The 20,631-nt window shown below is 37.8% G+C and overlaps 1 protein-coding gene across 6 annotated transcripts in view; it reads left to right on the top strand.

Moving 5' to 3' along the window:
* The window catches only part of ADAM22 (ADAM metallopeptidase domain 22), a 218,885-nt gene that overhangs the window by 101,223 nt on the left and 97,031 nt on the right, over positions 1 to 20,631 (top strand). For all 6 annotated transcript variants that reach the window (XM_061165531.1, XM_061165532.1, XM_061165533.1 and 3 more), the window contains exon 4: positions 15,669 to 15,735. In XM_061165531.1, coding sequence (XP_061021514.1) covers positions 15,669 to 15,735 — 67 coding nt within the window. The remainder of the gene's footprint in view (positions 1 to 15,668; positions 15,736 to 20,631) is intronic.

The following is a 20,631-nucleotide window of genomic DNA, read 5'->3' on the forward strand; positions in this document are numbered from 1 at the left end:
TCACTCATCTCACACGCTAGTAAAGTAATGCTCAAAATTCTCCAAGCCAGGCTTCAGCAATACGTGAACTGTGAACTTCCAGATGTTCAAGTTGGATTTAGAAAAGGCAGAGGAACCAGAGGTCAAATTGCCAACATCTGCTGGATCATTGAAAAAACAAGAGAGTTCCAGAAAAAACATCTATTTCTGCTTTATTGACTATGCCAAAGCCTTTGACTGTGTGGATCACAATAACTGTGGAAAATTCTGAAAGAGGTGGGAATATCAGACCACCTGACCTGCCTCTTGAGAAATCTCTATGCAAGTCAGGAAGCAATAGTTAGAACTGGACATGGAACAACAGACTGGTTCCAAATAGGAAAAGGAATACATCAAGGCTGTATGTTGTCGCCCTGCTTATTTAACTTGTATGCAGAGTACATCATGAGAAAAGCTGGGGTGGAGGAAGCACAAGCTGGAATCAAGATTACTGGGAAAAATATCAATAACCTCAGATAATGCAGATGACACCACCATTATGGCAGAAAGTGAAGAAAAACTAAACAGCCTCTTGAAGAAAGTAAAAGAGAAAAGTGAAAAAGTTGGCTTAAAATTCAACATTCAGAAAACTAAGATCATGGCATCCAGTCCCATCACTTTATGACAAATAGATGGGGAAACAGTGGAAACAGTGGCTGACTTTATTTTTTTGGGCCCCCAAATCACTACAGATGGTGACTGCAGCCATGAAATTAAAAGACGCTTACTCCTTGGAAGGAAAGTTATGACCAACCTCGACAGCATATTAAAAAGCAGAGACATTGCTTTGCTAACAAAGGTCCATTTAGTCAAGTCTATGGTTTTTCCAGTGGTCATATATGGATGTGAGAGTTGGACTATAAAGAAAGCTGAGCTCAGAAGAGTTGATGCTTTTGAACTGTGGTGTTGGAGAAGACTCTTGAGAGTCCCTTGGACTGCAAGGAGGTCCACCCAGTCCATCCTAAAGGAGATCAGTCCTGAATATTCATTGGAAGGACTGATGCTGAAGCTGAAACTCCAATACTTTGGCCACCTGATGCGAAGAACTGACTCATTTGAAAAGACCCTGATTTTGGCAAAGATTGAAGGCTGGAGAAGGGGATGACAGAGGATGAGATGGTCGAATGGCATCACCGACTCAATGGACATGAGTTTGGGTAAACTCCGGGAGATGGTGATGGAGAGGGAGGCCTGGCATGCTGTGGTCCATGGAGTCGCAAAGAGTCGGACACAACTGAGCGACTGAACTGAACTGAAGAGAATAGGAGACCAAAGCATCCTTAACTTTTGTTTGCAGTTTTGTGTTTTGATTATTAGCTCTTAGAATGTATAAACTAATTCTGAGTCAGATCATAAGAGTCAAGATTCTGATCAGTTTTCTTTTCGTTTATTGCTTATTTATGCCATTTGAGGAGGGACTATGACCTAATGAAGCTTTTTTTAAACAAGTTTTTCAAAACTTGTATAGCCAGGTGAGTTGTCTCATTCAAAGTTGTCACCGCAGGACATTTATTACAATAACAGCTCTACTGCTCAAAGCAATGTGAGATCTTTTGAGGATCATTGCTATCAAAGTCTATAGCAGATTTTTGGAATTTTTATGTTATGGTGGCATAACATCATTCAGTGCAGGTATATCTGTGTCTTGGAAGTAGCAAGTCATAATTGTCTTTTCACTAGGATGGGTAATTGGCCTATTTGTTATTTAGAGGATACAGTTTGGAAAAAAATGAGACTGGTGTCTTATGTGTCAGGTAAATCATCTCTGAAGGCAATTCCAAAAGGGAAATTTCAGCAAAGTTTTCAGCCATTGCAAAGTTACTGGCATGAATAAAGACGATCTCAACAAGACAGTTTTGAAAGTGATAGTGTTCAGCTGGTTACTTAGTTCTGTTAAAGTTTTTAAAAACCACTTATTATTAACTGTAGCATTCTGGTATTATGAAGAAATAAAGGCAATTTTCTGGAACAAAAATAAAATAGCTCCACTTGGTGTGATTATCATTTGCTCATTAGCTGGAAATGGTTCTTGGAATTGAAAGACAGGTACTTAAATAACAGCTAATGGATTAGAATGAAATGTATGAGAGCAGAAAGGACACCTTTTAAGGACTCATTGCTAGAGTTTTGAGACATGGTGAGATATAATTTTCTTTCTTTGGTGTGTATTTCATATCCATATTTTCTAGATTTCCTTGGCTTGGATTTAATTGAATAATTTTCCATTATAAAAATTGTATGATCATGATAGAGGAATAAACATTTCAAATGCCCTACATATTTTTGCCAGATTGAACCCTTACATATATCTCGTGTGTCAGACCAGATCAGAAGCTCAGGTTTGTACATATTAGGTATGATGTGCTTATTTGATAAATGGCGAGGAGATGTTGAGTATGGAGTTGAAAATTATTCTGAGCATTCTAAACTGGAGATATAAGTCTGAGGATCACCAGAATGTAGTTGTTATTTAAGGAGAGACGTTAGTGAAATCACCAAAGGAGGGAGAGAAGAATCAAGAGCTGACCCTGGAGACACTACAATGTTTAGAGACTGGAGGAATGGGAAGAACCCAGCAAAGGGTATGGAAAAACAGCAAGTGGAGAAGTAGGAGAAAAACCAGGAGAGTGTGGTGTCTGGTAGAAAGTCGAAGGAACTATGTCCAAGAGAAGGGGACAGTCGACTGACTCAAATGTTGCTTGTAGGTTGAGTCATGGAAAGATTGAGAATTGATGTTAGATATAACAACATGGAAAGGTAATTAGTGACTTCGATAAGAGTGGTTTTGATGAAGTGTGGTGTAAATCTGATTAGATGGGTTCAAGAGATAATGGAGGAGAAAAAGGTAAATAATGACTCTTTAAAGTTGTTTTGCTTAATGGACAGAAGGACACATAGCAGTCTTCGGGCAGGAAAATTGTTTTGTTTCTGGAAATAGGAGAAATAAGAGTTTATACAATAATAGGAAAGAGCTAGTAAAAAGAGGGGATTGATGACACAAGAGAGGGAGGACTGTCTGGTGGCCATATCCTCAGGTGGGCAGGGATTGTGGTGTACAAGTGGAGGGATTGACTTGGGATAATTACATGGGCAGCTAACTCCTAGAACAGGAGGAGAGGCTGAACGTGTGAGTATGGAGGATGCTGGTAGGTACAAAGAAGTGGTGATAAAAGTCTATGGAACTTACCTTTTGATTGCTTTTTTTTACTCAGTGTTGTAGGGAACATAATCATCTTCTCAAAAGACATGGGGAGTAGATGTTGGAGGTTTGAATAAAGAAGGAGAAGGCATGAAGTGGTGTTGAGACACAGTGAGGAGGGTAAATGTCCTAGAAAAAGGGAATACAATTGCCAGGCAGCTTTAAGGGACTCGTTGAGGTGGGTGGTTGTCAGCATAAAGTGAGTACACTCAGCCTGATGATAGGCTGTTCTTCAGATCCATTAAGTTGCACCGAGTGGGTATGAAGCCAGTAAAAAGTTCATTTAAACTAGAAGTGGCTTAGGGAAGGGAGAAACATGTATTAGGAGATGAATAGGGAGATTTGCAAAGTAGTAAATACTAAGATTGAATTTAAGCTGAGAAAGGAAGGGAGTGAGACATGAGATAGGTGAGGACAGTGAAATCATAGTAAATTCATGAGTTTTAGGTCTTATTGGGGGTCAAAGTATTGAAATAGAATTTTGAAAGAGAGCTAGAAGGGATGGAGTTGGTCAGTGAGTGAGATGCTTGAATTTGAGAATGTGTTGTGTGAGTGATGTAAGAGTGATATAGAATGGAGAAGATCATTGGAAGACTTGAAGTCAAGAGGCTGAGAAGCCAGAATTAGAAGGATCACTTAAGTAGATATCAAAATCACCAATAATTACAACAGGAATAGTGCTGGCAAGTGTGATTGTAAACTAAAAGTTAAAATCTTCAGGGAAATGAGGGGAAATGACCAGGAGTCAATAAGTTACTGTGAAGATCAGTGATAGATAGTACAATCTGATGATATGAGATATAAAATGGGGTGATTTTTAGTGAAATTGTTGCAGGAAGGGGTCCCCTGCCAGGGCCCAAGAGCGGGCTCTTATCTAACACTCCAAAATGAATGTCTGAGGAGACACAGTGCTGACAAAGCAAGAGACTTTATTGGCAAGAGGCACCTGGGCAGAGAACAGGAGGGTAAGGGAACCCAGTAGAACTGCTCTGCCAATGTGATTCCAAGTTTCTGGTTTTATGGTAAAGGGGTTCATTTCTGGGTTGTCTCTGGCAATCAGGATCCTTCCTGGTGGCACACATATTGCTCAGCCAAGATGGATTCTAGCGAGGAGGATTCTGGGAGGTTAGTACCTTTCCAGAATTCTTCTGATTGGTTTTGGCTTGTTATTTCCATGTTCCTTACCAGGACCTCCTGTCATAAAATAACTCATGCAAGTGTTTACTATGGTTCCTGGCCAGGGTGGGTGGTTTCAGTCAGTATTTCCCTAACAGAATGAGGGAGAATGGCATGACATAGCAATGAGAGGTAAAAAGGGTAGCTTCCCCCGTCCTCTCCAGACATGCAGTCTACACTTAATGGTTTGCAGGAGAAGCAGTTCCTCCCCTGGAAAGCTGGTTCTCAAAAGATGGTGAAAATGTGAAAGTGTTAGTTGCTCAGTCATGTCCAACTCTTTGTGACCCTGTGGACTGTAACCTGCCGGGCTCCTCTTTGCATGGGATTCTCCAGGCAAGAATACTGGAGTGGGTTGTCATTTCCTTCTCCAGGGGAAGATGGTGAAGGAAGTATTCAAAGAAGAGATTAGAGGTAGGGGATTTTCCTAATGCCCATGAGTAAGTTCTGAAAGGCATCATATCTGGAGATGGGGCATGATGGGAAAAGGGGCAGAACCACATGGAGGTTAGAGAGCTGGAGATGAAGGATGATTTGGGAGCCTGAGCTTCTTGAGGCCACTACATGAACTAAGACAAAAGGCCTGATTTGGTTAATCTTGATGATTCTAAAGAATATCACTGTGAGTTTTGCTGGCAAGTAGATGTTCTTTTACCAGGAACTAACAGAGTTTGGGACTCCCAAACTCTGATACCAACTTGATTGGTGTCAAGATTCCAACTCAAAAGGATGCGCAAGTGAGAGTGTGGAGAAGTCTTATTTTGAGCACTGGGTTCTTGACCTGTGACTATGGCGTCCAGCTAAGGTGTATGGTCTCACTCCTAGAACATGGATGTAGAGAGGAAGGAAATGAAGGTAAAGATGTTAATCAGGTAGATGGCAATAGAAAGAGAGAATTTGAGGCTAGCTCTGTCATGATGATTTTCAACTAATTGGTATAGAAATTGAAATCTTTAATTAGTATAAATAAATAATTTATTTGAACCACACCTAAAAATTGCAACTTAAAAAAAAGAATACCAAAACCTCCCACTTCTAGGGTACTTACCGAAAATCTAAGTATATTTTTAACCAGTTGTGTCAGATTTTTTCTGAAAAAATCAGTCCTTGATTTGGTTTTAATGGAGTCCCCCCACCCCGTTCATTTTTTGCCATGCTATTTTTCAGGGATTGGTTTTAATTGCTTTGCTGTAATGGGTTCCCTTGTGTCTTTGGCTTTCAATGTGGTAATCAGTCACAATGATCAGAATATGCCAACATACCATTATATTAATAAAATTTTACTAGAATATTTTTAGATATAATTTGATTGTACTTTCATGTCCTGGTATATATATTTTCATATATCATCATGTATATTTTTCATATATCAGAATAAACCTAGGAGATTCTGATTTGGTAGATGTGGGGATACCCAGTCATTAATAAACAAAACCATGATTCTGCTGTAAAGCAAGGCTTGGAAACCTTTGCCTTAGTAAGAATAAGGATTTTATATATAAGAACTAATGTTAATGACAGTACCTATCACAGCTTTCATCTGATCATATTTACTTTAAGTCCCTAGTCCTTGATATACACAATGAAAGCTCCCTGAAAATTTTCATCAGATTAAGACTTCCTCAGCAGAACATAGCTAAAATAGCCTCCCCTTTAGGTACAAGGGTGCACAGAAAATCTCTTGTATATGAATAAATAGGAAAGGAATTTTCATGTTTAGAAATTGGAAAATAATAAAATGACACTCTCACCCAAAAGGCAGATCTTGGAAAAACTTTATTCACATTGGTAGTTTCCCTTTAATTTAGTTTAAGCAAAATAGGAATTTTAAGTACTAGTTATTACATACTGAGTATACAGATAACCGTTTTTGCACATAACAGTGCTAAAAACTGGATGATTAATTCTCAGTGATATGAAAGTTCAGGACATTTATCCATTTTCTGTAGTGAGGATTCTCAGCAAAGACATTAGCTTGTCAGAGAAATCTGGAAGATTAATGCTCAGCTAGACAGAGTAAGAAAATAAAGATGAAATGGGGGAAACAATGTATAGAATGGAGAGAATGGGAAGAAAGTTTTCTTTAAAAAACTTTCTAAGCTTATCATATTTTATTCCTCTTAAATAAAATAATGAAATTTGAGTCCTTTAAAATTTCTATTTTCCCAGTTCTGTACTTCTGAAAGGCTTTTCTTGGTTTAAGTACCTAACAGAATCTGTTGATTTTAGATTGTGACCCATGACCTATGGGGCTTTTTACTATTTCACTGGGTGGATTATAGTCATATTTGAAACTTTTATAATTCTTTTGCAGAACTTCCTCAACTTATGTTAGGGTTATGTCCTGATAAGTTGAAAATGCATTTAATACACATAACCTATGGAACATCATAGCTTAGCCTAACCTACCTTAAATGTGCTCAGAACACTTATACATTTGTCTACAGTTGGGCAACATCATCTAATACAAAACCTGCTTTATAATTAAATGTTTAATATCTCATGTAATTTACTGAATACTGTACTGAAAATGAAAAATGGAAAGGTTGGCATGGGAACAGAATGGCTATAAGTGTCTAGATTGGTTACTATTGTAATTGTGTGGCTGACTGGGAGCTGCTGTTCTCTGACCTGCCCAGCATCACAAGAGAGTATCATACAGCATACTGCTAGGCCAGGAAACAGTCAAAATCCAAAATCTAAATATGATTTCTACCACATGCATAAAGCTTTTGCACCATGATAAAGTCAAAAAATTGTAAGTTGTCTCTATGTTAACATTCAAAACAAGTTACATTGTGCACATTTTCTCTCTCTTTTTTGGAGGGGGCCATGCCACACAACTTGTGGGATCTTATTGCCCTGAGCAGGGATAGAACCTAGGCCCTGCAGTGAAAGCATTGAGTCCTAACCACTGTACCGCCAGGGAATTCCCTGGAGACTGCTCTAAGGAAAACTTGATGCTAATTTTGTACAAGGTAACAATCACTGAATATATGAATAAGAAGGCATGATTAGCCTATTGCCTTGCAGTGTATTATTTTGTAAAACTTTGTAGTTTGATTGGGCAGTTTTGCTTTCTGTGGTATTAGCTGGGGCACTATTATATTACATTTGGAAGATCTAAACTGGTCTCAATCACATGATTAGGAATTATTGCCAGCCCTGGCTGGAAATTCAACTGGGGTTGTCAGCTAGAAACTCTACAAGGGTCTTGTATGGCTGCTTAAACTTCCTCACAGCATGGTGAATGGATTCAAATATTCAAAGATGGAGAGTTCCATATGCACGGAAGAGAGAGTTGCAGATCTCAGATGTTATACAATATCACTTCTGTCTCATTGTGTTTGTCCTAGGACCAGCTTAGATGCAAGGAGAGGAGAAATGATCTCCACTTTACCTTGAGAGGAGTGACAAAGAGTTTGTAGACATCTTTGTTCAACCACAGTCTATCATCTGACCTCAAATTATTTATCTTTCTCACATATGTAAAATGCACATATTCCTTCAAAGACTCCTGAATGATCTCATTCCATTATGCTATCAGGCTCAAACTCAAGGTTCAAATTCTTATCATCTCAATCTGATTAAACATTTGTAGATGAGGTGACACAAATACAGGCCTTTGAACTAAAAGGACAAGTTATCTATTCCACATAGGCTCGATATACAATGGGAGATAAGGATAGGATGATTTCAGTAGATATTCCTATTTAAAAACCAGAGAAATAGGAGATACCCAGCTATCACTGGTCCATTGAAATTCTGATAGTCAGCCAGGTGTATGTCACCAGTTCCCCTGTTTTGGGAAAGGGATTATATGTTGATTAAAGCTCTATTCACCTTCCTGGTAGTGGTTGCCTATGGGTCTTGGCTCCACCATTTACATCACCATTTTCTTTCCATGAGAAATGACCCAGGCCTTAATCTAAGTATCTTTCTAGGTCTGCTTCCTGGCTGTAAAAGACTTGAATTAATTTGTGTGTTTTAATCCAAGCTGGATGTGGTTTTTTGGCGGGTTTCATGTGAATCTTATTGGTGTTTATCCCATAAGACAAACCAAATCCACAAGTCTTCCTGAGACAGGCCTTTCTCTACCTAGAACTTTGAGTTAAAATGCCCTTAAGATTCTTAGAAGTCTTTTTGTTTAGGTGAGAATATCTATGAGTCATACCTTGAGATTCTTATAAACTTTTTGCTATAGCTGAGAATCTGATAGGCAGGCTCTTAAAAATATTAGAAACTTTAAAAATATAGATGCTATAGTTTAAGCAAAATAACTCTAAGACCTTCTGAGGCCTTATCAAAGGGTCTTACTTATACCCTTGATTTGATCTTGACCTTGAGGTCACGTTTGCATAGAAGCACTTTGGATTAGATCTTTTCTCTGAGGCTGTTTCGTTGAAAATCTATTGCTGATTTGGATTTCTCTATTCATTTGTTTGTTTCTTGTGCGTATTTGGTGGGAATACTGTAATGATGCATCCTCAGTGCATCACTGCAGAGGCTCATGATTTTGGTTTCTTCCATTATTGACAATATTAGCTATTATCACTCAGTTAAGGTTGATGTCCCCCAGTTTTCTTCACTGTGAAGTTATTAGTAGGATACCTTTTGAGTGGAGACTTGAATATTGGGATTTATCTGAGAGAGTTATGCATTAACCATATTGAGTTCTTATTCATGGAGCCAAAGAATGAACTTCCCAAACAAGGGAATAGGATTTATTAAAGAGAAGGAAAGTACAAAGCTGTCAGCATAGACACTGAGAGGGGGTAAAGAGTCTCCCCAAGGTGGGACTTACAGCAGTTTATATCCTTACCAGTATTAATCTGTACAGCTTTGGTTTGCTCCTGTCCTTAAAATATGTCATTTTTAACCAATCAGTTTAAAGGTCAAGATGTTTAACATCTTTATTGCTTCTCTTGATCCTCAGGTTAAGCCTTTATCATAACCCCCTGGCCATTTTACAATGGACCAGAAGTATGGGCTATAGATTAATGATCACCCATATGGAACGGAAGTTAATTACTGCCCTTCCCTGGATCTGAGTGCTGATAATTTATCAGACCAAGGACACATTCCAGGAATTCTCGGCAAAGGGTATAGTTTTAGTTTAATGGAGTGAGATGTTTGTTGAAAGTAAGACAGAGGTCTCAGAGTCCTGCACTGACTGCCTAGCAATTTCTATTTCACTAGCAGCTCAACAGCCAATACCAGAGAGGCATGTGTTGACAGAAAAGAAAGTTTGCTTTTTTTCTGGACGCTGGCAACTGAGGGAGAAGGCAGACTCATGTCCAAAGTCCAAATCTCCACCATTAATCAGTGGGCATGTTTTTAAAGGGGAGTTTCAGAGGTGTGTAGGCCGAGGATAGGGGCTATATGCAGAACAGCACAGTCAGCTCTGACAATCATCTTGAATTAGTCATGTAGTGGCCTGATCAGCATCATTTTGATTATTTTAGGTGCAGTTGATCTTTAGTTCCAGGGTTGATTTTCTTGAGTCTGGTTCTCAGAATTGTGGCAGTTTATGTCACGGCTGTAATCTGGTAATCATGTAGTTAACTTCTTCCTCCTAGTGGGATTTCATTATCTACAAAACTGCTCACAGGATATGGCTCAGAATATTATCTGTAGCCCTTGAGGAGGAACTAAATGTCTTTGACTTTTCTTAATGACTAAACTACTACTGTTTGGTCTTGTTCGACTATTTTCCTTTGCTTCTGCATTTTATCATTTCTCTCATTATATTTATTATTTGACTAAAGTTTTTCTACAGACAAGTCAGGCAGAGAGCATGGAGGAAGTTCTGTCCTGGGAAGGCCCCATAGGGTCTTATTCCATTTCAGAGACTGGCTCAGAAAACAGGGGTGTTGGTAGATTGGAAAGATGAAGCAGCCTTTTTCTGTTTCCATTCTCTCAGTGAATATAGAAGTGAGGTCATTAGCAGGGAGTTATAATGAAGAAATGCCTTGGGGATTTTAGAAAAATTTGGAAGGATCTTCTCAGAGTAAATTGACTAGGAAAATGCACTAGTGGATTTATGGGCAGTGTTGTGCTAAGTGGGACCACTTACATTGTATTTATAAATTATGTGGCTAGATGTATGACCATTCAGGATGTTCTGCTTCTTGGGGTCAGACTTTGATTAGTAGAAGAGTTAAGTTTTACCAAGGTTGAGATTTGGCCAAGAGAGCATAGTATAGAGAGGAAGAGGAACAAGGGAGCGATTTCATGATGAATCATGGACTGTAAACTAGATTAGGTGGACAAGAGAGAGACGAATGATAGTGAAAAAGTAGTAGGTAGGGTCAGTGGTTTAAAAATCTCCAAATGAAATGGAGCTGGACACTGTAGGGGCCCTCCAAGGGTCATTTCATTTACCCATTTCTTATTTATGGATAATGGGCTTCATTCAGTCTCCTTGACCTTCCCTGTGTTCCAAATGGCTGAATCAATCAGGGCACGGTCCTGGTTCCTAATACCTTTGGATTCTTCTGTAGGAACTAAGGCCCTCACCCCGGTGGAGGATGGTAACTTTAGACTGACTGCAAGATTCCTGGAATACTGGAACACCACCGTGTTACCTCATGTATACCTGCATGCTAAGTCACTTCAGTTGTGTCTGATTCTTTGTGACCGTATGCACCATAGCCCCCCAGGCACCTATGTCCATGGGATTCTCCAGGCAAGGAAATGAGTAGGTTGCTGGTGCCCTCCTCCAGGGGATCTTCCCAACCCAGGGATCAAACCCACATCTCTTATGTCTACCTGTGTTGGCAAGAGGGTTCTTTATCACTAGTGCCATCTGGGAAGTCCCTGTGTTACCTCACTACCAACCAATCTGAAGAAAGTTTGCACGCAGTGGTAGATAACGAAGACTCTGACCTCCTCCCCAAATGATTCTCTCTTTTAAAACTTTCCTGGTCATATAGAATGTTTGGAATAGGTTTTTGGACACAAATCTGCCTTCTCCCCAGGGTGTTGGGCTTCTGATTAAAGCAACCTTTTTTTTTTTTTTCCCCCAACCAACACTTGTCTCTCAAGTATTGGCTTTCAAGCCAAACCTGAGTTTGGTAACACAAACAGTTAAAGTGAGAGTTCAAGAGAAAGATAGGTAGGAGATAATGAGTAAGGAGTGGGATAATTGAAATCAGGATTTGGGAGACTTTTCACATATGTTCTGGTTTAATACCATACCAACTTTATAAGGAAATTTTTATTATCTTCATTTTAGACATGGACAAAATTGTATTCATAAAGATTAAATAACTTGGCCAAGGTCACAAAGCTAGTCAATAGCAGTTTGGATAGGAAATAAAAATATTTTCTTTTGTTTTTAAATTCTAAAAGCTTTGTACTATACCAGCTGCCTCTGATTCATGATCGTTGCCTGCTAGACGAAGGATAATCATTATTATGACTGAAAATGTTGACATTGTATTTGTTTTGCTTTTTCCAGGCTTATTATGGCATGCAAATAAATTTTAAAAAGGGGACCCCAGAATACATTTGAATTTTTAGAACATTTCCTTACTTCCTTTAGAAAATAAGTGGGTTTGGAATTTGACTGGAAATGATTTTCACTTCTGTCTTTCAAAATTCAAAAGAAGCATTCACATAGCAGTGTTCAGTAAACTGTTAAATATGGAGTAAATTCTTCCTGATCAGATGAAATAAAATTTCCCATGTGTTAAGGAGAGTCTCCGTTTTCCTGTACTTAAAATGAAGTAGATTCCTACTTAATGATAAACAATGATGATTAAAATAAATAATAGAACTTAAAAAGATAATTTTGATTATCTCTACTTTAAGAGGCTTCAAAAATTTGTACTGATGTTCTGAGTTGGTGGTGGTAAGGATTTTTATGTTTCAGTAGAGGAAAAAAAAATGATATTTTAAATAGAAGGTTTTTCAGCCCAATAATTAAATAACAATACTTACCCAACTTCCACAATACTGCAAACAAACAGAACCAAATTGTGTGGGCTGCTCTTGGTTTAAATTACATAGTGCCCTTTCCAGCAAAACTTTAGGTATAGAGGCTTGATTGAAATAGCTGCATAATTTCTGAGCGGAGGCTTTTCTTCGCTGTAATTACATTCCTGTGGTGACTCATACTCTCTTAATTTCTTGATTTTATAATTCAAAGAAGGATATTCCCTTGAAATTTGAAAACCTGGAAGAGGCAAAAGCGATTTTTTTTAGAAATTTATTATTATTATTATTACTCCTCCTACTACTACAGTTCCTCCCCCTCTGAGTATCATTTTACATAGTCGCTTTTGATCTTACTCATGCTGGCTCCATAATGGAGGTTTACTCACATGGCAGTGAAGGAGAAAGGATCCAGCATTAGGGATGGGCTATTCTGGATTCGGTGGCTTACGCAGTGGAGATTTGGGGCTTTTACTCTGATTTTGTAAGCAAATAAGGTGCGAGGGAGATGTCCCTGGAGAAAAAGAACTAGATACAGCTTTTTGTCATAGAAGCCATTTGTGATATAAGCCTGGCCAAGTGCTTGACCTTGAGCAGATGTCAGTAATAATGATCTTAAGGAAACAAAAACTGTTTTCAGGCAAGAGAAATAACAACAGCAAAGATAATAAATCAGTTGTAAAGACTCCCAGTTCTGTTTCAGTGGTAAAGATTGGCTTTAAGCCAATCTTGAGCTGTTTTGCAGACTTGACACTCACGTAGGGGTAGTGCTCAATCATTACATCAAGTGGAACCTAAGGAAAGATGATGTTGATTTTTTGCTGACCCTCATGACTTCAGTCAACTAAAGTGTGAACTCTATTGACTGTTCCCCTAATTCTTTGCTGAATTTTCTCGTCTTTTCATGAATAGGCACATACCCTTAACTTGAAACTTCCCAGTTTTGCTCTTGGGGAAGACACTGCTTTGGGCAAAGTGTTTTCCTTACTTGTTGCAAGTAATAAATTCTTTATTCTCCAGCTCTTTGGCTTTGTTGTATCTTTTGGCTTGAGAGCCACCAAGAGACAGACTAGGTTTGAGGTGACAGGATTCACCCACTGGCACAGCTCAGCTTCTCTCAAGAGACTGCTTATTTTTGATCTTCTATTTCTCTTTCCTTCATCTGGTAATTTTTTTTTTTTCTTCTGAATTTACTGGTTCAGATTCCCAATAGAGGGAACCTGGCTGGCTCTGCTATTAAATGCTGCCATTCTCACTGATAGAGAAGTTGTTGGAGACTGATAGTAAGGTTGGGGGCAGTGTTTTGAAAACATCTGGCTGGTACCTCTCCTGTGGGGGTGTGGTCTTGGATAAAGATTAGGATGTGAATGTGCTTTAAAAATGTAAGGAGTTTACTACAAGCAATAAATGCTGGAGAGGGTGTGGAGAAAAGGGAACCCTCTTACACTGTTGGTGGGAATGCAAACTAGTACAGCCACTATGGAGAACAGTGTGGAGATTTCTTAAAAAACTGGAAATAGAACTGCCATATGACCCAGCAATCCCACTTCTGGGCATACACACTGAGGAGACCAGATCTGAAAGAGACACATGCACCCCAATGTTCATCGCAGCACTGTTTATAATAGCCAGGACATGGAAGCAACCTAGATGCCCATCAGCAGACAAATGGATAAGGAAGCTGTGGTACATATACACCATGAAATATTACTCAGCTGTTAAAAATAATTCATTTGAATCAGTTCTAATGAGATGGATGAAACTGGAGCCCATTATACAGAGTGAAGTAAGCCAGAAAGATAAAGAACATTACAGCATACTAACACATATATATGGAATTTAGAAAGATGGTAATGATAACCCTACATGCAAAACAGAAAAAGAGACACAGAAGTACAGAACAGACTTTTGAACTCTGTGGGAGAGGGCGAGGGTGGGATGTTTCGAAAGAACAGCATGTATATTATCTATAGTGAAACAGATCTCCAGCCCAGGTGGGATGCATGAGACAAGTGCTCGGGCCTGGTGCACTGGGAAGACCCAGAGGAGTCGGGTGGAGAGGGAGGTGGGAGGGGGGATCGGGATGGGGAATACATGTAACTCCATGGCTGATTCATGTCAATGTATGACAAAACCCACTGAAATGCTGTGAAGTAATTAGCCTCCAACTAATTAAAAAAAAAAAAAAAAGAGGCAAAATAAAAAGAAGATAATTATGGAAGTTAATAAAAAATAAAAAAATAAAAATAAAAATGTAAGGACTTTAAAACATTTCATGAGTGTTGTGTCTTGAGGCACCTTGAAAAGGGGAATTTTTTTCTCATATATAGAATTAGAGATAAGTATATTTAAGGTGATGTAAATATTTAAAATTATTAATATATAAGAAACTGGTGGTGGTTTAGGAGAGATTTCAAAAAAGATTATTTTAGAAAGCTGAAGTATATTCTTTTTCATTTCTTCTAAACTTCCTTGCCTCTGTTTAATTTTTTTTGTGGGAGAAACATTTTGTTAGATAAAATGTCACACATAACACATGAGAAATGGTATGGTATAGTAGCAAATCAAAACTCTGATTTAAAGCGAAAGCAAAGATGTGGGGAATGAGAAGAGTTGATCATTTCAAAGTTAGGGGCAAAGCAGTTAGCTGTTGGGGAAGGCTGTGGCTGAACAGGAGGTGGGGAGTGGGTGGGGGTGGAAGAATTCCACCTTAGCATGTTAAGCTTGATATGCCTAGTAGATATTCAAGCAGAGACATCCAGTAGACAATTAAATTTCCAGTTTGAGGGAAAAAAAAAGTCTGAATTGGAAATAAAAAATTAGATATTGACAGTGTCTTAATACTTAAAACTATGAGACAGGAAAAGACCACCAAGGAATATGGAGAGACTGTCTCCTGGGAGTACCTCATTATTCAAACATTGGAGAAGAGAAACAGCAAAGGAAACTTAAGAAGGATGTAAGGAATAATAAAAATTTAAATTAAAATCTTTGTATACAAAAAAGCCAAAGTAAAAAGGGAAGAATAAGATGTCTTAAAAATAATGGTAGTTTCCTAAACTTGCTGAACTATATTGGTGGAATTAGCTTTGCTAAACAAGGGGGTGAGAGGTGGGTTAGTCAGTTCAGCTTCATATCCTTTTACAAGTACTAGGCTGTGTGTGTGTGTGTGTGTGTGTGTGTGTGTATGAAAGAGAGAGACCTATAAAGTTTTATTTTTGCCTTAAAATCTATATTAAATAAATCACTCATGCTGGAATGTTGTCAACAATGGTGATTTTCAAATGACTTACATATTCAAGGTCCTCTTTCATCATCATCATCTCTTTTTTTTTTGCAGTGATTTGCTGTCCTCTGAATATGTGGAGAGACACATTGAACATGGAGGGAAGACTGTGGAAGTAAAAGTAAGTAAAATTTTTCTCTTGGGGAAAACTCTGAGAATCTTTTAAGTGCCAATGATGATTTTAATTTTCCATGATACTTCCAATATACAATTTTGGGGTGTTTATATTTCAGAATTTATCATTAAAATGTGTCACTGGCTTAAGGGAAAACTTAGTTATCAGTAAAAAAAGTCTTAGTATACTACAGGAATTTTTGGAGTTATGCTTTGTGGGATTAATATTTCTGCAAGTAGTTCTCTTTTAGATTATATCACAGAAAATAATTTCTGAAATTGGCTTTTAAGGTTAGCACTGAGAATGAAGAGGTGAAATCTTGAGTCTAGGGTAGGTGCCTGGCTTTGTATTCATTTGGAAAAATTCATCTGGAAAAACTATGAACTTATTATGTCAACAGGGATGTCCCAGAGAGTTTTAAATCCCTGGAGACAGAACTCTCAGGATACTGTTTCTTGTTGGGTAAACTCTGAAAAAGATTTCTTACAAATTTTTTTTTTTCCGATTTATAAGTGGTAGACCCAAGTTTGATCCTTGGGTCAGGAAGATCCCCTGGAGAAGCAATGGCTACCAACTCCAGTATTCTTGCCTGGAAAATTCCATGGACAAAGGAGCCTGATGGATTACATGTCCAAGGGGTTGCAAAGAGTCAGACACAACTGAGCAACTAGCACTTTCACTTTCCTAGGCATAAGAATGTGTCTTTCATGTCTACTGATGATGTTGTCTGAGGTATATGAGACCGGACATCACCCAGGTGTTTCTTTAGGACCAATGTTTAATATAAAGAGTTTTAGCTAAGTGTTTATTTTCTTCTGAACAGAAGTTTAAGGAATAGAGTTTGTCCTGCTCTTCCCTGTGCTGCTTTCCAAACCCAGTGCCTTCCCTCCTCTTATAAAACATGTAAACACTATCCTGACTTTTGTGGTTATTCTTTCCTTACTTTTGCCTATAGTTTTATTACCCAAGTGTGTCCTAGAGTTTAGTTTTGCTTAATTTTTTAAAAATCAGTTTTTAAAAACTCTCTTTCATTCCATTGGTTTCCCCTTATCCTTCTTTTTATTCTTCCTTGCAGTTTATTTGTTGAAAAAGCCAGGTTATTTATCCTATAGTCTCTCACAGTCTGGGTTTTGCCCTTGATTGTAATTTTATATTTACAGTAAAATGAAATACATTTTAGTGACCTTTTCTTAAGATAATGATTTGTATTATCTGCAAGGCATTCTATGTCTCATTGAAGGAAGTTTTATTCTGATCAGAGAGGTGCGTAATCCTGATCTTGAAGTTCTATTAAACCTTTTTTCCCATCAAAGTTTACAAAGAAAGGTTTTAGGCTGAAAAACATGATAAATACTTTTTATGTGTTTTTTAAATAAAATATATGAATATCATTTTTCACTTACATTTATTTCCAATTAATTTAAAAATTAAATTTGAAGTTTGTCCCTTAGTTTAGGGAGAACTTCTGTGTGTTTATCATAAACTTTAAGAATGTAAGTGTGAAACCTCAATTAATTAGAATACCCTGGGAACAAAATCTTTTTGTTTTGATTGTGTTGAACTATGGCTCTGGATTTTTAAGACAAAAGAAACTGGAGTTGATGAGGAGCAGTGAATAAGTCCAAACCATGCAGTTTGCTGTTCTATTGCTAGCTAGCTTTTTCTGTCTTGAAGCTGAAAGGTGCCAGGATTTTGATTAGTCGAAGTGTCCCACTACATAGGCTCTGGTCATCAGTATTATGATCCTAATAATAGTAATCACTAACATTTATTGCTAATGATGTGACAGTCATATGAATTTATATATATTCGATTCTCCAAACAACCTGTGATTATGAAATAAGTATTATTCCACTTGACAGGGAGCTGAGGTACAGAGAGGTTACATAACGGGCTGAAAGTAACAGAGGCAGGAGGGGTAGGGCTGCAGTTTGAATCTAGGTTATCTATCTCTGGAGCTGACTCTTACACCATGCTATCTACCATATAGTCTACGTTCATGGAAAAGATTGAAGGCAGAGGAGAAGGAAGTGGCAGAGGACAAGATGGTTAGATGGCATCATTGACTCAAGGGACATGAATTTGAGTGAACTCCAGGAGATAGTGAAGGATGGCATGTTGCAATCCATGGGGTCGTGAAGAGATGGACCTGACTTCGTGACTGAACAACAACAGCAAATGTAAAATAGGATAGCCATACAAAGTGAAATGTATCTTATTTAGACTTATTATATATATATATATCTCATTTTCTGGAGGTTCCTAACAGTTGTACCTTTATAATTTTATCTTTAAACTGAAAAGGTGGTCTGTGTAATGGGCCTTTAGGTATCCCTCTCAAATTTGGTTATGCGTTTGGGTAGCTTTTCGGTAGCATCAATTGCCTTGGGCAAAATTGATAAAGACGTACTCTAGTACAAAGCCTGTTTTATTTTTCATATCTCAGGAAAATTGCCATAGTAGGAGTTTTAGAACACTAGGAAAGGAATGGTAAATCTTCTGTATTTATGGATGGGGAAGGAAGTAGATTTCCTTGGAGTCAAAAAGTGAAAATAGACATCTTGGAAATGATATGATTTATTATTGTATCATTACCAATGAATGATCATGACCAGTCACCAGTGTTATTAGTTCTGGTAGTATTTGGTTAAATTATTTGATCTCTGGTGATAATGATCATAAAGTAATAACTGCTGGGTGTCTCTTTTATTAGTTCAAATTATTTCTAGATTGAATGTGACCACTCCTAACCTGTCCTTGAATCAGAATCCTAATCGTTAAGGATAGATATGTAGAGACACGCATTTTCCAGTATTGACTTTTGACTGGCACTTAACTGATTACTGCCCATCACTTAATTGAATTGAGTGCACTCAGAGGTCATTGTCTCAAAGTCCTAATTGGTTCCATAGTGGCAGTAAGAAGATGGATAAGAAGGCATTGGAGAGTGGGTCAAGGTTGAAGTCTGGAGATTGGAGAGGGCTGTGTGTTGAAGAGGAGGCGTCAGAGGAGAACGTGTTTGCTTAAGGGGTGGGAGAGGTTATTGTGACTAACCGGCTCCAGTATTCTTGCCTGGAAAAAGCCCCTGGATGGAGGAGCCTGGCAGGCTATAGTCATTGGGGTTGCAAAGTCAGACATGACTGAGTGACTGAGCAGAGAGAGGGAACCTTTTACTTGGATGGAATGGTGGTGGAATTTTCCTTAAAAAGTATTGTTTAGGCAAACTGAAATGGCCATGGTCATTTCTGGGAACTGAGTATCAGGGAAGTTGATACAGAAGCAAGGAGAAAGCCTGAGTGTTTTCTTACAAGATAGCTTTTCTCCTACTGGTCACATCCATCTCCCCTCCCTGAGGTTTGGCGGTTCATGAAGATTTCTAGCTCAGCACAGTACTGTCACCCAGCAGGAGGATGTGCTCCAAGGAGACTCCCTCTGCATTCAATTCAATTTTTAAAGTCAGATTTCCAGCTCAATTCTATTTTCTTAAAAAAAAAAAAGATACCTTAAAAATCCTGTCTTAATCGTTTTGTCTTCCAAAATGAATGTGTCAATGACAGGCGAAAAAAATACTAGTGGAGGACAGCTATAAGAAATCACTTAGAAAAATTTACATGTGATAACTGTCAGGACAATGGATACCTTCCTGGCTTATGCTAACTTTCTAGTGTCTATAAACCTGAAAATCATCCATATAAAATTGCTTGTGATCTTGAGTTGTATTCAGGTTTTCTCATATTATTTTCTAGATTTCCCAATGAGGAACATAATTTTCAATACTTGAGTACTTCAAATGTGCACAATGTGTTAAAGAAATAATGTATCTTAAGGTATCTTTTAAGAATTTTTTTTAGCAAAAAAAAAAAAAAAAAAAACCAACCCACAAGTGATTATATGGTGCTATAAAACATTGTAGACTCCTTTATTAGGAAAAGATCTTCTCAATTATTAGTGACAGAATTTAATTTATTTAAAATGTACATTATAGTTTAGTGACTTCATTCTGCTTCTACTTTTTAAAAAAAATGACACCTTTATTTAACATATCCTTTTATGAGATGTAGATTTTTTCCAAACTCGTTGCATATAATTGAATAGTACATAAATGCTTGAACTGTTTCTTTTTTTAGTCACGGGGAGCACAAAAATAGCTAGTCAGCTGCCAAAGTGTCATTACATATATTTATTGCAGCAGAGAAGATGAACAAAGGGGTTAATCTGTTTTTACTTATCCTGCATATCCAGTTTCCTTATTGATTCTCAGAACTGCATTACCATCCAGATTCTTGGTTCTTTCTATAGAAGCAAGAAGAGTAAACGATTAAATAGAAAAGAAAAACCAGACCTTGGTGTACAGTAAATTTTGCTGCATGCATTAGTACAGAGCCTCCTATACTGCTGCATCAGTGATGAATCTTTTTTTTCAAATAGCTTTTAGAATATCTTTGTTTTTGAGGCTGTCTTTGAGATGAAATGCAAGCAATAGCCACGGAATCTATACAAAGTAGCCAAGTAATCTATACAAAGGCTATTTAAAATCTCTGTCTCTGTCTTTTTAAGGAGAACAACTCAGCAGCAGTACTTCTTTTCCAAAATGTCTTTCTTATTTACATCTTTTCCTTATGTTATAGAAACAGGCTTTCTGTCTTGAATTCTCACTATAGTAGCTTTTCTAGAACTTCTTGGATATGGGAAGAATACCCTGTCACCTAAATAGTAATGAAGTCATATGGCCTATGAAGATGCTTTTATAAAGGAATTTTTAAAAATGGATCTATTTATAGTTGTCACCTAAGCTCTTAGTTTTATCACCCTTAATTTCAAATTGAAGTTTCAGGCATTTTCCCTGACTCTGTGGAGACGGGGAGGCATTTATCTAGTAAAGAAACCCAGTAATCATTTTAA

This window comes from Dama dama, chromosome 18 (genome assembly GCF_033118175.1).
Source record: "Dama dama isolate Ldn47 chromosome 18, ASM3311817v1, whole genome shotgun sequence".
Lineage (NCBI taxonomy): Eukaryota > Metazoa > Chordata > Mammalia > Artiodactyla > Cervidae > Dama > Dama dama.